This window comes from Ctenopharyngodon idella, chromosome 7, assembly GCF_019924925.1.
Source record: "Ctenopharyngodon idella isolate HZGC_01 chromosome 7, HZGC01, whole genome shotgun sequence".
NCBI lineage: Eukaryota > Metazoa > Chordata > Actinopteri > Cypriniformes > Xenocyprididae > Ctenopharyngodon > Ctenopharyngodon idella.
Genome location: NC_067226.1, coordinates 8,515,370 through 8,530,724, shown reverse-complemented (window position 1 = coordinate 8,530,724; position 15,355 = coordinate 8,515,370). Strand labels below are relative to the sequence as shown.

General features: G+C 39.5%; 1 protein-coding gene across 3 annotated transcripts in view; it reads right to left on the bottom strand.

The window, feature by feature from the left end:
• Positions 1 to 4,535: 4,535 nt before the first annotated feature.
• The window catches only part of glceb (glucuronic acid epimerase b), a 50,933-nt gene continuing 40,113 nt past the window's right edge, over positions 4,536 to 15,355 (bottom strand). For 2 of the 3 annotated variants that reach the window (XM_051898650.1, XM_051898651.1), the window contains 2 exons: positions 10,116 to 10,355; positions 4,536 to 8,501 (listed from right to left, as the gene is read on the bottom strand). In XM_051898650.1, coding sequence (XP_051754610.1) covers positions 7,477 to 8,501; positions 10,116 to 10,355 — 1,265 coding nt within the window. In that variant the 3' untranslated portion in view covers positions 4,536 to 7,476. Of the gene's footprint in view, positions 8,502 to 9,973; positions 10,002 to 10,115; positions 10,356 to 15,355 lie in introns of all 3 variants that reach the window. The other variant, XM_051898652.1, reaches the window with a different exon arrangement.

The window sequence follows — 15,355 nt, the reverse complement described above, 5'->3', positions numbered from 1 at the left end:
TTAATATATTAAAATAGAAAACATTTATTTTAAATTGTAATAATATATCACAATATAACTGTTTTTACTGTATTTTTAAGAAATAAATGCAGCCTTAATGAGCATGAGAGACTTCTTCCAAAAACATACTATATATATATATATATATATATATATATATATATATATATATTTATATAAAGATCGATTGAAGGACAAATATTTAAGAACTGTGTAAGCAAAAATTGATTGAAAGTATTTAGAAAATCTTATTTCCCCCTTTTCTCTGCAGGTTAAACAGGTTTCTCAGTTACTTTTGAACTCAAACTCAAGCGTAACACTGCCTGACTTAAGCATCCTAACAAAGAATAACAAAGATTTGCATTATTATATTTCAAACAAGGTCACAGGATTGCCCCAGTCCACATGGAAAACTGAGCTTGCTGTGCTGTTCTGGGACAGACCCCACTTGCTCATTCAGGGTGCGGTGTTTTAGGCAGTTTCAGTCAGTGCAGGTGAAGTTGTAATGAATAGAGGGTGTGAAAGAACTTATATTTACAATTCTTATCCATAACGTGCTAAAACAGGACCGTTATCACTCTTTTTTCTGGACTAATCCGATGACAATGCAGAAACGCAATTTCCATTGAAGAACAAGTATCTTAAGCAAACTGTAGTGATTGGGACTGAATTTATTACCTCTTGGCAGAAATGAGTTTTATGTTGGTGTGGTAAACTTAAAGTAACATGGACTAGAAGGCAAAGGTAGAGGTAAAGAGAGAGAGAGAGAGAGAGAGAGAGAGAAATGACACTTCATTAACAGAATCAGTATCATTAACATCCTAAATGTATTTCTATCTTTTGTTGAGTGTGACATTTTTTGCTCCCTCGCAAGAATAATACACTTACTGCAAATTAAGATAGATATTTGGATAAATGTGGTACATCATATACTTTCCAATCCTGTGTGGAATTTTTTTTTTTTTTTTTTAGCGTGGGCACGTTGTGAATTTAATGTGCGGATTTTGAAATGAAACGATGAATGACTGTAAAGCTGACATTGCACAATATGTTTAAATATGACAACAGAAGGCGTAATGTACAGTTGGTGAAGGTGTGGGTGAAGCAGTTTTGAGTGGTTATGCAACAGTTAAACGGTAATGCCAAATGTCGCCCCATGATGGCAGCATTTTCCAATTTAGAATTATTCATCGCGTCTCAATGTATAGCCAACAGTCATAATTGTCACAATTCATATTCATCCAGGACAGGAGCTGTCAAATTTTTTTTTCGTTCGATTTATGGTTTGATTAACTTGATTTGCATGAAAGAAATGTAACAATACAACTAAAAGTCAGAAACGTTGAGATAGTATGCTGTAAATAAAAAATAAATAAATAAAGTAATATTAAAATAAAATAAACATAAGGTCTAAACCCCTTAAAGGGGACAAAAATATAAGGGTATCTAAACTGAATTGTTTAAATGAAGTGAACAGCATCAGTAGTGATCTAAATCAGTCTCTTTCTATTCTCCAATGAAGAACACAGACTGAGAGGAGCAGAACTCGATGTTTACTGATATGACGTAAGTAATGCTAATATGCTATTTAGTTTTTAAGAATGTTTAATGGTATATAAGACTGTCTAGATTGAACCTATCAGGGGTTCGTCTTTTGAAAAAGTGGTATGCAAAAGAATCAAAATGTAAAAGGCTGTTTAAGAAACATATCCGCCATAACACTGGCACTTGTCCAGTGTTCTTAGATTAGCAGAGAAGGACGTTTGCTTTATCACCGCAGCAGCTCTCGTTACCTCTCTCTCTCTCTCTCTCTGTTCAGCTCAAACACTTTTCTTCTGCTTCATTAAGTGTGTCTGTGTGTTTATGTGTGTATCGTCTGGAGGGCAAACATGAGGATGTATGTGGGAGTAAGCAGGGCTATGTGTGTGTGTTTGGCCTTGCTTGCTGCATAATTAAACATCAGCAGCAGCGGTGTGGAGGCCAGTTGCAGACAGACCGAATCAAACAGAGCTGCAGAGGGCACGGCCTATACGACCCCCCAGACAGGTACAATATGGTAGCGTCAACTCCTGCCTCCACATCTGTCTGTCTCTCTCTCTCTCTCTCTCTGCAGCAGTGATATTTTTGTCGCTTCGGACACAGTAATACTACCAAGGGTAAAATATATCAGAACATCTCAGGGTGTGCAAGATGAGAAGAGTCTGAACCCTGCATAGCTGAGGTATTAGGTCATAAATGGGAAATGACACAAGTGTGTGTGGGAATCTCTCACAGACACAAAAGCACACATCACTCACTGTGTCCTCTTACAATGCCAAACCAAGCAGACAACTAAAACGCCTGCTGCAGACATCAGGGAGGCAGACATGAGTTGAATGCAATGAAACACTCAGGAATAAACTGATATTTGACAGTTCAGTGTTTTTCCTGTGCATTGCAGGTTTGTGTGAGTGAGTGTCTCTGAACAAGCAAAGTTTTATGACACTTCAAGGTAAAAAAAAATAAAATAACTAATAATAGATATCACCATATACTTCCACAGTTTATTAATCACCACAGAACATTGAGATACTTGTTTTGTATTAGACGTTATTGAAAAGTTTTGGTTAAATATGCAAATGAGTCATTATCTAATTAAATATGCACTAATTTGCATAACTTTACAGAAGTTAAATATATCAGAGAGGGGATTTTATATATAAGCCTACAGCAAGAAAAAAAATCACCATGTTTTTATTATTAAATAAATCAGGTAAATGATATATGAACAAATTCCTCTGCAAAAACATTCAGAATATAGACAGGAATAAAACTGGAAAGTTTGGTACTACTGAAGTGGAGATTTCTGGCTAAGTGCATGAAAAAAAAAAAAAAAAAAAAAAATTAAGAAATCTACAGATGCAAATAGAAAAAGTGTAATCAAACACTTAAATGTCAATTTTAGATTAAGACTATGGTTTTGCCTGTAGTGTCTTGGCTTTAAAAACTAAACTAGGGCTGGTTTGAAATATCTATTTACTGATTAATCGAGATCTTCATCTGAACGATGATTCTATATATGTGTGTGTGATATGGACATTATAACTGAAATATGCCCAAATTAATCAAATTGAAATCTGTATCATTACCCAGCCCTAGATAAAAACTTGCTGCGTATAGACCACAGACCACAAGCGTCAGCTGGCTGAGTCTGGGTAAAAACAGTGATAATCTGATCAGACAGTCATTAAAAGATGAGCTCCATGGGGCGCCTTCATCCACAGTCTACCAGCGGTATGATCTCAGCGAATGCTGGCTAAAATAACTACTGAGAGAGACAGAGACAGGACAGAAGAATGAGAAGGGAGTTTAATGTGCCGGATCCGACCTCAGGCTGCAGCTAGTAATTAAACCGCAGTGTCCATATGTGTGACTGAGATAGAGAGAATGTGCAGGGATTATAGTGAACAGGGACATCCGAGATAAATGTTTTTGGAGGGTGATGCAGTAGACACCTCAGGCAGTGTTCAACACTGGTCATTTCTGCTGAGCTAGTGAGGGAGTATGTATGACTAAACGGATATAATACTGTAATTAATCAAAAATGAGTTATGGGACTAAATACAACTATAGTTGATTATAAACCACATCCTTTCTAAATACATGAGCTGAAGTCAAAAATGCTGCTTTATTAAAGCATAAATGCTTACATTTTTGTCGCCATCTCTGTTCGAAATCTGCAATTGCAGTTATTTGTGTAATTATCATCTTTACATGGGTTGTGCTTTGGCATGGCTCCTCAGAGCAGATGAATCTAATGTTTGCTGTCAGTCACCACATCGATGATACTGTACTTCGGAAACACCGATTCTACGTCTTGGAAGTATGACCAAAATAAGAATTTTCACCGGAAAATGTCATCTGAACAAGCAAGTAACAAATCTACCACTTTTCTTCTGACCAACTGAGGGGGGGGGGGGAAAGCATTACAATAAATTGCGCCACAAATGGTGATTAAATCTAACGATCGCTTAGCTTGGATCATGTCAAACCGTGCAAATTGTTATAATTGTTATACTTTGTTTTCAAATTGTTAATGTTCACAACATCAGCATTGCGTGACTATGTGTATTTAGTGTGTATTAGCGTTGCCTATAGATTTCAATTTCTGTAATTGTCCATTTGTCACACCATACAATCCGCCATCAAAATGATAAGTTTGATTATTTCAGCTGCTGTGAGAAAAGGCTATAAATGATTCACCACCTGCAGCATCCTCACATGAGATATAGCCTACTAGCTGGGACTCCTTTCTGTTTACAGACATGACAAATGACGAAAAGACGAACGGCGGCATGCTTGAATTTCCCGTGGAAAGCCACCAGAACCACCCGAATTAGAAAACATTATTACAAGCTTACCATCATGAATCAGGCTAAGGTAAGGAGAACGTTTTGAACACTGGCTGGTTATGTACTTAAAAATTGATTTTTGGATCATTTTTAAACAAAAAAAGTTACGGACAGCAGCTTTAAAAGAAACACAGTAGACATATGTATGTATAAAATGAAATGCCTTTATTTATACAACTTTTAAAAAAGCAATTTAAAGCACAAAGACTTTAATAAACATTTGTCCTGCATATAAATGATCGCACATTGTGCTTCCTTTGCAAAGTCTGTACAACCTCTGGGTGTGCAGCTGTTGCGATCCAGTTCAACCATTTATTGCATACACATGAAATACACCTCGCATGTCAATTTATAACTCAAGAATGAAAAAAGTATTAAAAAAAAAAAAAAAAAGAGGAAAAAGATCAACCACATTTCTACCGATATACAATTCTAAACTGCAGCAGCTTGCAGAGGAAGGCTTTGCACATTGTCCAGACTGGGAATATATATATATATATATAAAAAAAAAAAAAAAAAAAAAAGATTGAGAGATGAGAATAAATTAATTCAAGAAACCATAGTTGTGCTTTAACATTGCCTACTCCAAGGAGTTCACTCAAATGCAAACAACGTTTGGTAAACCCAACTCAAAAGGGAGGCTGTTTTGAAACAAGGCCTTCAAGATCAGACATGCTGTTCCAAGTCTCTCTTTTCCCTTTTGAAATATGTAGCACTGAGCGTTAGCTCTACATCAAGATTTGCACACATCCCCATAGATAGCAGTGATTAATTAAATTCCCTGTTCCCTTCTATATCCACTCCATATTATACAAATCTAGACTGGAGGTGGGGAAAAAAAAAAAAAAAAAGTATCAAAAGGCATTTCTTTAAAGGAAGGCATGTATGTATATACCACCATTAGTCACATCATCTTTCCAAACTTTCAAAAAAAAAAAAAAAAAAGAAAAAAAGAAAGAAAAGTCCATGGTCTTCCATATACCACAATACAAAAACTAAAGATTCAGATTAAAAAACAAAAACAAAAAAACAAACAAAAAAAACAACTTTAAAGACTTTGGTACAGTATAAATGAAATGTAGCTCTCTGCCTCACTCATCTCCCCTTTAAATATACTGTCTGCCCATTAAGGAACAAGTATGAAATGTGCATAGTATTATATGTGAGATCTGTGTCAGTGAAACTACAAGCAACCTGATTTTCATGGGAAAACATGATTTTTAAACCAAAAAAGGTCAACACAAAGGTATGCCATCAGGCTAAAGCACCCATAGTCTGTAAATGCTATCCCTGCCAAACAAACTAGAAGCTTTGAAATAAAACATTTAGAAAATGTCACAATTCTGACATTTATGTTCTGAAAATCTGAAGCCAAAAGCTCACACTGGAATGTGAACATCTGTTTGAGATGGTTCTGAACAGCAGGTTGCCAGATAATGGGATAATATCTCACCATCTTAACGGCTGTAGTTAGGTGAGATTAGGATCAACAGGATTCAGCCAGGTGGAGGTTTTACTGCTGAGGTCAAGTGGCTGACCGCTCTGAAAAACATCAGGAAATGACACGGCCAAAACTCGTTTGAACTTAAGAAAATATTTCCGTCTGCAGTCTCGAACATTTAGCTGCTCTAGTCAGAGGTCTGCTGCAATTATTACAGTGCTGTGAGGAGAAGCTTTTGGATAAAAAAACAGATGCTATAGTCTTACATGCAAATCGTTTCACTAATTTAATGAGGAAGTACTGATCATTAGTTTATTTTTAATACATGAAACTGCATCTTTTTCTTGGCTAAGATGCTAATTATTGAACTGGATGTGAAAGAAACATGCTTTTGCTCTACATAATGGCAACTGTGACACACAACACAAGAAAGGGAATTAGATGTTACCTAAAAAAAAAAAAATAATATTACAAGAAATAATGCAGTTGTCCAAAAATAATTTGTAATTTAACCACCTCGTTAAAAAAAATTGCGGGAAAATGGGTACAGCTACAATAACCTCAGCAAACAAAAGGTGAAAATTCCCTTATAAATGATTCACTGCCATCAAGGCATGAGAGAGAAAAAACAATGTCAGAAATTAAGTCACAATTCTTCACGTGGTTGTATAAAGGCATCCTCACTACACACGCATGCCACACAAGTAAAGTGCATGACCAGTCTAGCACAGTTCAACTGAGGTTTGACTTCTTACTGGGATGAAGAACACAGGCTACACAGCCATTCAGACTCCCTCCGATTTCTCAAAAACAACCAAATCGTTGTATTCTAGGCTTTGTGTTTGATAATCTAGGATAGTGGTGTCTTAATACCTATAGCAATGTTACCTGAAATCTGTTGTAAACATGAAGCAAGTGACCTACGACCTACTCTCTAAAGCTATAAGTGCATTATGGGCAGGACTGGGCCGCATTACTGACAACTCAATCTGATTGTGGTGAGGTTCTGACCGAGCAAAGGATCATGAAATGCAGACTGAAGGCTGGACAGTGGGTTGAACAAAAGGCGTTGTGTTTCCTTCCAATGTCAAACCGATCAAGTAAACCTTCACTGCTCACTGAAACATCATAATGCTACACTTAAGGACATTTTCAGCATTTTTCTCCGTAGCTTATATGTTCTGCTCATGGGCTACAAACTCAAATGACTATTGCAGCTAAAGTTTGCTCTCTACGATTTATTTTCAGTGTTTTTGCCTGTCTGGTGACTGAGCTTTACTTTGGAAGAAGGTTCTGAAAGCTGCTTTGCGGTCCCACATCTTGACTGAAGTGTGCCCAAATGTGGCAAATCTCAGCAGACATGTTTCTCACTCAAACCTGCAGATCTGGAGCTTTGAATATTAAATACCTAAGCCCTCCCTCTTCCTCATCCTCATCCAGACACATGCTGCAAGCAGCTGCGCTTGTACCTAATTAAAACCTCAGCAAAGACACAAGCACTGCAATTACTGTCTCAAACAGAAAAATCCGAGGGCTACCGAAGTGTTCAGACTTTTTTTCTCCACGCTAGACACAGTGGCCCTCACGGTGGCAGTCAGGATGAGGACGTGAGGGTCTAAAGAAATCTTAGAGGTGTGCTCCGCTCTAGTTGTGCTTGGCCCTTCCTCCTTTCAGGTAGCTTTTCCAGCGCTTGATGAAGTCCCTGAAGATGGGCGAGTTGTCAATAGTACCCAGCAGCTGGAGCTGGTTGATGTGCGTTGTATGATAGTCCCAACGGGCCAGGTTGGGTGCCGTGCCCAGTATAAAGTGGCGCAGGTCATAGATGGTGCCCGACCCTGTGTCATACAGGGGCAGCATAACTTTCAGAGACTCCATTCCCTTGCTGTACAGCTGACCTGCATCCCGGCCGAGTTTCTCACCTGCGGTTTGCGCCAGGTCATACAGGCCTATGAGGGAATAGATGAACCCGTTCAGAACGAAGGAGCTAGGGATTGTGGGATACTCCTCATACCAGTCATACTTATTCATGAATACAGCTTTGACACCGTGCTGCTCCGATGGCAGTTTGAAAGGTCCGGTGGCACGCAGGGCAGCCTTTAGGTACGTGTCATCTTTGGTCATCAGATAGGCACGTACTAGAGTGGACATGGCCTGCCCCTGCGCCATGGCCGAATACCAACCCGGCTCCAGTGCACGGAAACCCTCCCCGAGTTTACGAGTCACCATGATTGGCCAACCACCATGCTCGTCCTGGTTGCGCACCAACCAGTTGCTAGCGGCGAAAAAAGCCGCCATATGTGAAGTGGTGGAGATTGTGATATTGTCTATCATCCCGTGGCCGTGCACCACTAACTTTACTACACGTCGGGGCATGGTCTTGGTGGCTTTGACCGCTTTGGTGTTGGAGAGTCCAATGCCTTTGCGGAGGTCAGTGAGAAGGTCACGGGTGACCGTGGTCCATACTGTCCGAGGGCCGATCCCATAGGTGATGTCACGGTCCTTGAAAGAAATGAGCTGGGTAGTGGTGACATAGTGGATAACAAACGGAGGCCCTTTCTCTGTGGTCTCCAAGGTGACAGAGACGCTACCATTAGATGTGAACTTCAGGTCAAAAGAGATGATGAAATCTTTAGTGTTGCCAAGAGGAAGTGAGACGCCCTCTGAGTTTTCTAAAACACAAGAAACAGAAAAAGGAAATGTTACAACACGTTCAACAGGCTGTCTACTAAGGCTGGATTCCATAGCAAAATTTTGGCTTTGGTACAACAACAAGCTCAGGGTACTGACACTAAATCGATGCCATAAGCAACAAATAATCAACCTTACATGACTATTAAGATGAAACTGAAATTTATTTCATTAACAGCACAGTGTAACAGTATATGTTTGTACAGATTCACACACACTAAGAGATAGTACTTGTGAATAGTGATGGTACGGGTTGTCTTGAAACCACAAAGTTTCATTTGTCACTTTCTCCTGGGATTAATTAAACAGACACATTGGTGTCAGAGAGGTAGAAAGGCTCAGACTGTGAAAAAAAACTTTAAAACAATCAATCTCACACTGAACAGTGCTAAAACTCATTTCTCCTCCAGAAGACTGTTTGGTACACACTGCAGTGCAACTCACTGCAAAGTGAGCAGATCAGTTTCCCAACTCTCTATCAAAGTACTTTATCTCTCTTTTCACAGAAATGCACATTCAACACTGCATCCTAAAGTCATCTCTCATTGTTAGAGTCAAATCCCTCTCGCTGCCTCTGTCTGTGTTGCATTCTGACAAGGTTATGCAGAACAAAAAGGAAACCTATTCATACCCTCTACTGAGAGGAGAAAAGGAGGCATGAAAGAGCAAGAGAAAAAGAATGAGGCTGAATACTTGAGCAAGAGAAAACACGCAAGACAGAGTAATATTAACAACATTAAAGCAACACAGAACATGGGTCAGGAGGGGCATAAAGGACAAAAGCAAATCAAAGGAAAAGAATGAGGCAGTGGAGGACATTTTGGCTCAAACAGCCCCTATCACTATTTAATGCACTCATAAATCCATTACTTAAGGCAATGCAGAGACTAAGTGGATTTGTACTGTCCTGCTCTGATTACCCTCCCATCAATAGCAGTGATGTGGAGGACGGAGAGAGCGGGAGGGAGGCAGCGCCCTGCTGGAGCCCTGGACCCAGTGTGTCCTAGTTGGCTCCGCTCTAATCAATGCTCTGGGTGATGACACCAATTACTGCCTGCCAGCGCGACAGCCCTGCTAATTCTAATGGCTATTGATTAGCTCAACGCTAAAAAGAAGCACAGTGTGTCCAAGACCTCAGAAATGCTGCCTTATCATGCAGTATCCTGAAAGAGGAACAGAATGTACTGTCTACTGTGATGCCTCCATCTGTGTGATTTCTGAAGACATCATAGATGTCTCCTTCACTACTTGCTTTACTTTGACATTTTGAGGGTGTTTGTGTATGCCCAGTGGAGCAGGACTGTAAGAGGCCATGCAAAGATGATGATAGAAGAATGCAGAAGAGATAAGGAAACAGATAGGGATGCAAAAAAAACTGTACTGGTTTGATTTCATCAGACTAAAGCGTTTACATGGCATTTAAAAAGATACTGAAATTGAATTGTAAACATACTAAGAGTGAAGCTGGAGGACAGAGAATCCTAGAGAAAAAAAACAAAACAAAAAAAAAAACAGAATGCAGTATATGAAGAACAAAAGAATACTAGATAAACGAAATAAATTGGAAGCTTGTAGTTCAATATCCGTTTCTGTACCTGGAGCGCTGAACTGTCGTACTGATGTGGCTCTGGTCTTGTCGTAGACTCTGATGAGAGAGCAGCCCTTAGGGACAGTCCATGTGCTAGACCTGCTGTCTCTCTCCTCCGCTGTGTCATACACCTCCATGTGGGGCGGCCGCTCTGTCAGGTTCTTACTGTAATGACTCAGGCCATACTGAGCTATCTGGATAGCATAGAAATACCCCTGAGGGCCCCATTGGGTGGACAAAGGTACTCCTATAGGGAGTAAACAGAAGAAGCAATATGAGAGACTGGGTGATAAACTAAAGAGAAAAGTAGCAAATCTATATTTACATTACCATTCAAAACTTTTTTTTTACAGGAGTTACAGTGGTCGCTAGTACTCACACTGATAATGCAAACAAACAGTGTATCAGACTCAGAAGAATGTGATGCACATAATGAAGCAAAGTACCTAAAAGCCCTCTTAAAGGGTTAGTTCACCCAAAAATGAAAATTATGTCATTTATTACTCACCCTCATGTCGTTCTACACCCATAAGACCTTCGTTCATCTTCGGAACACAAATTAAGATATTTTTGATGAAATCCGATGGCTCAGTGAGGCCTCCATTGACAGCAAGATAATTAACACTTTCAATGCTCAGAAGTCTACTAAAGACATATTTAAAACAGTCCATGTGACTACAGTGGTTCAATCTTAATGCTATGAAGCGACGAGAATACTTTTAGTGTACCAAAAAAAACAAAATAACGACTTTTCAACAATATCTAGTGATGGATGATTTCAAAACACTGCTTCAAAGCTTTATGAATCTTTTGTTTCGAATCAGTGGTTCGGATCACGTATCAAACTGCCAAAGTCACGTGAACTATTGAAGGTTCAAACACTTATGACGTAACGAAGCCTCCTTTACTGAAATCACGTGACTTTGGTGCTCCGAACCGCTGATTCGGAAAAAAAGATCCGTAAAGCTTCGAAGCTTCATAAAGCAGTGTTTTGAAATCGTCCATCACTAGATATTGCTGAAAAGTCGTTATTTTGGTTTTTTTTGGTGCACAAAAAGTATTCTCGTCGCTTCATAACATTAAGGTTATTGTAGTCACATGAACCGTACTAATATGTTTTTAGTACCTTTCTGGGCATTCAAAAGTGTTATCATGCTGGCAATAGAGGCCTCACTGAGCCATCGGATTTTATCAAAAATATCTTATTTTGTGTTCTGTAGATGAATGAAGGTCTTACGGGTGTGGAACGACATGAGGGTGTGTAATAAAATGACATTATTTTCAAATTTTTGGGTGAACCCTTTAAAAAAGGCTTTTGTAAAGCAACAACAGAAAAATAGACCCAAATGTTCAATACATAATTGGACTCATAAACAACAAATAATTCTTTCACTGAGTAGGACAAGATTATTAGCCTTTAAACTCCAGTTTATTTTCGGCTGCCAAGCAACATAGCAACTTGCCGTATTAACACTAAAGTCAACATTAACAAGTGTACATATACTGTTTGACCATTGACCATTTTAGGCTTCATATGCGTCTTAACATATTAACTGTTTTATAATGTTAGCTTTACTGTTGAGTCTTTTGTTTTTAACTCAAGTCTGATGATGTGAAGCAGTGTTTTGTGCACTGATGCCATCTTCATTCATTATAAATAATCTAGTTTCTGGTTTCATGACTTCTAAACAATTTAGATCAGATACACAATCCAGAGTACTGATGAGTGAAAACATACAAATCTTCAATTATCCAGAGATATACAAAAGAGCGGTGAACACTGGGAGGACAAAGCCACTGAAGCAAATAGTCTTCAGTTAGTACCAGTTACCTTACCTTGATCTCAAGTATTATAATGTGTGCTGTCGGCCATGATAAAAATGCTAAGAGTTATAGGTCAGCAGGCTTTTATTAACCCTGTCTCTATCCTTTTTTTCCCATTTAACCACAACTCATCTATTCTACAGCCTGGCATGACAATAATCAAGCCACAGGCAAAACACTGTGACAGCGCTGCTGGTTTATAGCTGGCTTTAAAGCGTCTATCCACAAACATACACATAAAAAAAAAACACATGCAGGGTTAAACACAGACATAACAAGGCAATACAGATGACAAACACACCAATGAGACAGCCTCCCACTTTCCAGGATGCGTACACACATACTGGCTCTAAGTGGGACCTGTATCAGGAGGCATATGGGCACTGTGGAGGCACTCTCTGGCCTAGATACTATTCAGAGCACTCTGATCCTATGCTGGAGGAGAGGCCATCCCTCAACCTGAAGGAGGAGGAAAAAGGAGCTCTCTTTCACTGTCACCCTCCGTACTCATCTCCTTTTCATTCCTTTTTATTCTCCCTCCCTCTCTCTCCTTCAGTGGAGACTGATGAGTCTGTCCGCTGTCCCTGATAATAGGCTCTCTGCTCTAACACACTGCCGCAGGCTCATGTAGGTTATTACCTCGGAGCTCAACACTGTTTTTGTGCCTTTGTGCTTCGGGATGAGAACAAGGGGAACAGAACCTCTAATTAATCTTTGTTTTGTGCATTTGCAACACCTTACAAAAATGAACATATTTCATAGTACAGCGAATTGAATCTGCTGAGGAGATTAAAAGCACTTTCTGTTGGCATAATAATTTGGTGCTGTACGCCAAGTTAAAAATAGGCTACATGCTAACAGATTACCTTAGTGAGATCCAACAATGGATGGCAGGTCACGCAACCTTCGCACTTGCACCATAGCATTCCTTGAACATTGGGCTCAAGCCTGTACCTAAATGTTACGTTTGCACTTTGAGGCAGCGCTCGCTTTAATTTTCCATGGATACCGGAGGAGAATCAAAGGCAATGCTTCAAACCTCAGAAGATTCCCTACAGGCACCTTCATTCCAGCACAGTCATTACTGCTACAGAGCTTCTTTGTAGCGTGTAGAACAGAGAGAGGCTCCATGTAAACAGCCTCTGAGTAATGGACAGGCTCTTGGTTATGGACAAGAGGAGGCTAAAAGGAAACAAAAGTAGGGGAATGGTACAAACTCCATCGCTTTTGTGCTGCCACAGACATTGAAGATTTCATCTCGACTCATAGACAACCCAATCTTTCCACTTGCCACAAAAGAATACAGTATGAATGTGCTTCTATGCGGAGCTACAAAAAAAAAAAAGGGGTTCTTTGAATACGCACACGGAACAGGGTCCACATGTTTTAAAAGCTTTCACCAGAAAAGAGTTGAAAGTGGCTTAATCCTGAATGCTGATCAATAACTTTGCAAAAAGTGAAAGCTTTTCATAGCAGCATGCCTGGATGTGATGCATTTCAGCATTTTAATAGAAATCTCTCCGTTTTTTCGAGCATGTAAAGTGTGCAATGGTTTGTTCACAAGCTTGTCATTGGTTACACTGACGTACACTCACATATGCGAACAAACTCAGTCTGCTTTGAATTTGATTCATTTTTATTTAATTTTAAAATTCTTCCACTTTGTTTGCCATCCTGTGAAGCACTGCGAGAGACTTCGCTGTCTTTAGTGAATAGTAATTTTGTGGTTTGGAAGGCATTCTTTATACTCCAGTATTGATCATACCGACCTCATTTTCAATACTTCCTTAAGAAGTGATTACTTCATTACCCAGTCTCATTATAAAGAAAAAATAGAAGAGTGAAAGGGACTTAGTGAATCTCTATTCTCTTGAGAAAGCAACATAAACTTTGTGTTAAAAGCTTTGATATGATGGTGGTGGTAGAGATTTTGGGCTCCTAACACAAAGGCTGCAGGTTAAATTCCAGGTAGGGTTGATCCAAGAAATGTAGTGAGACTGGGATCAGCTCTATCAATGTGATGCCTCAAACAGGGCACTTAACCCCGTCTGCTGAAGGACGGCCCTTACGAAGAGATAGAGAGATGGAGAGAAGAGTGAGCCAGCAGGAAATGGTTGAAAGTAATCTGTCAGGGCAGAGAAACAGTGATGGATCACTGACACAGCCGAGAGACAAATGTGGTTCCTGGATAGTAAAACGCCTCTGAAGGACAAAACCAAGACCACCATAATCAGCTTTTTCTCATCAAGGAGTGTCATCTCTCAGTTCATTTTGAAATGCTTGTCATTTAGGTTCTTTAACAAAAAAGGAAAATGATTCTGCTTTAATTTGGTATTGCTTTTTCTCATTGACATTCACTAGAAGACGCATGGGAGCCTGAGTGCAAAATTATTCTCCATTACGTTTAAGGTCATCAAATCAGCTCTTGTGATTCAGTTCTTGGCTGAATCAATCCCACTTTCATTTGCTTAATGTATAGTCCATTGAGGGTGCATTACTCACTAAGAACCAGACGTAGATCATTCAAGCCTTGCTTCCAGGAAACTCCTCTTGGACTGCACTAAATGACTATTAATGGCCACTAACAAGTTGTGTTAGAAATGAGGCAGGTCGCTTTGCCTCTCACTTCTCCCAGTGTGCCACAATTAAGTGCTGCTTTAATGTGACATGCATTTAGGTGAATCTTGATGATGAGGGAGAAAGTAACTGTGATTTTACTGAGAGACATTAGGAGAGCCAGTTATGAGTAAGCCCAGGCAGAATCTGCTGACTTTTCTCACATTTTCTGCTACAATAATGAGGGCAAAACCAGTGGAATAGATTTAAACATGGTAAAATGGTAGTGCTGAGAATTCTATACTTTTATTGGTAGCTGAATACATACTGATGACCGAAAGTACAGCCCAAACAACCTACGGCAGCCTAGCTTATTGAATACCTGGCATTAACATTCATCTTAGGTGGTGCGATTACATCTTAAAGGGTTCACCCAAAAATGAAATTTCTGTCATTAATTACTCACCCTCATGTCGTTCCAAACCTGTAAGACCTTCGTTCATTTTCGGAACAAAAATTAAGATATTTTTGATGAAATCCGAGAGGTTTTTTTATCTCCCATAGAAAGCAACGAAATTACCACATTCAAGGTCCAGAGAAGTAGTAAAGACATCATTATAATAGTCAACATGACTACAGTGGTTCAAAAATAATGACTTTATTCAACAATTTCATCTCTACCCTGTCAGTCTCCTACGCAGTTGACACAGTGCAGCGCTTCTCTGTTTACGTCCGAAACACCGGCCAACGCTGTTCACGTGAGAACCACGACGCATGTGTGCAAGAGCCAGCCAATACCGAGTCGGCGTTATGACGTAGAACACGGAAGCTCTGCAATGTGTCTTCAACATAAACTAGGAGAATGAC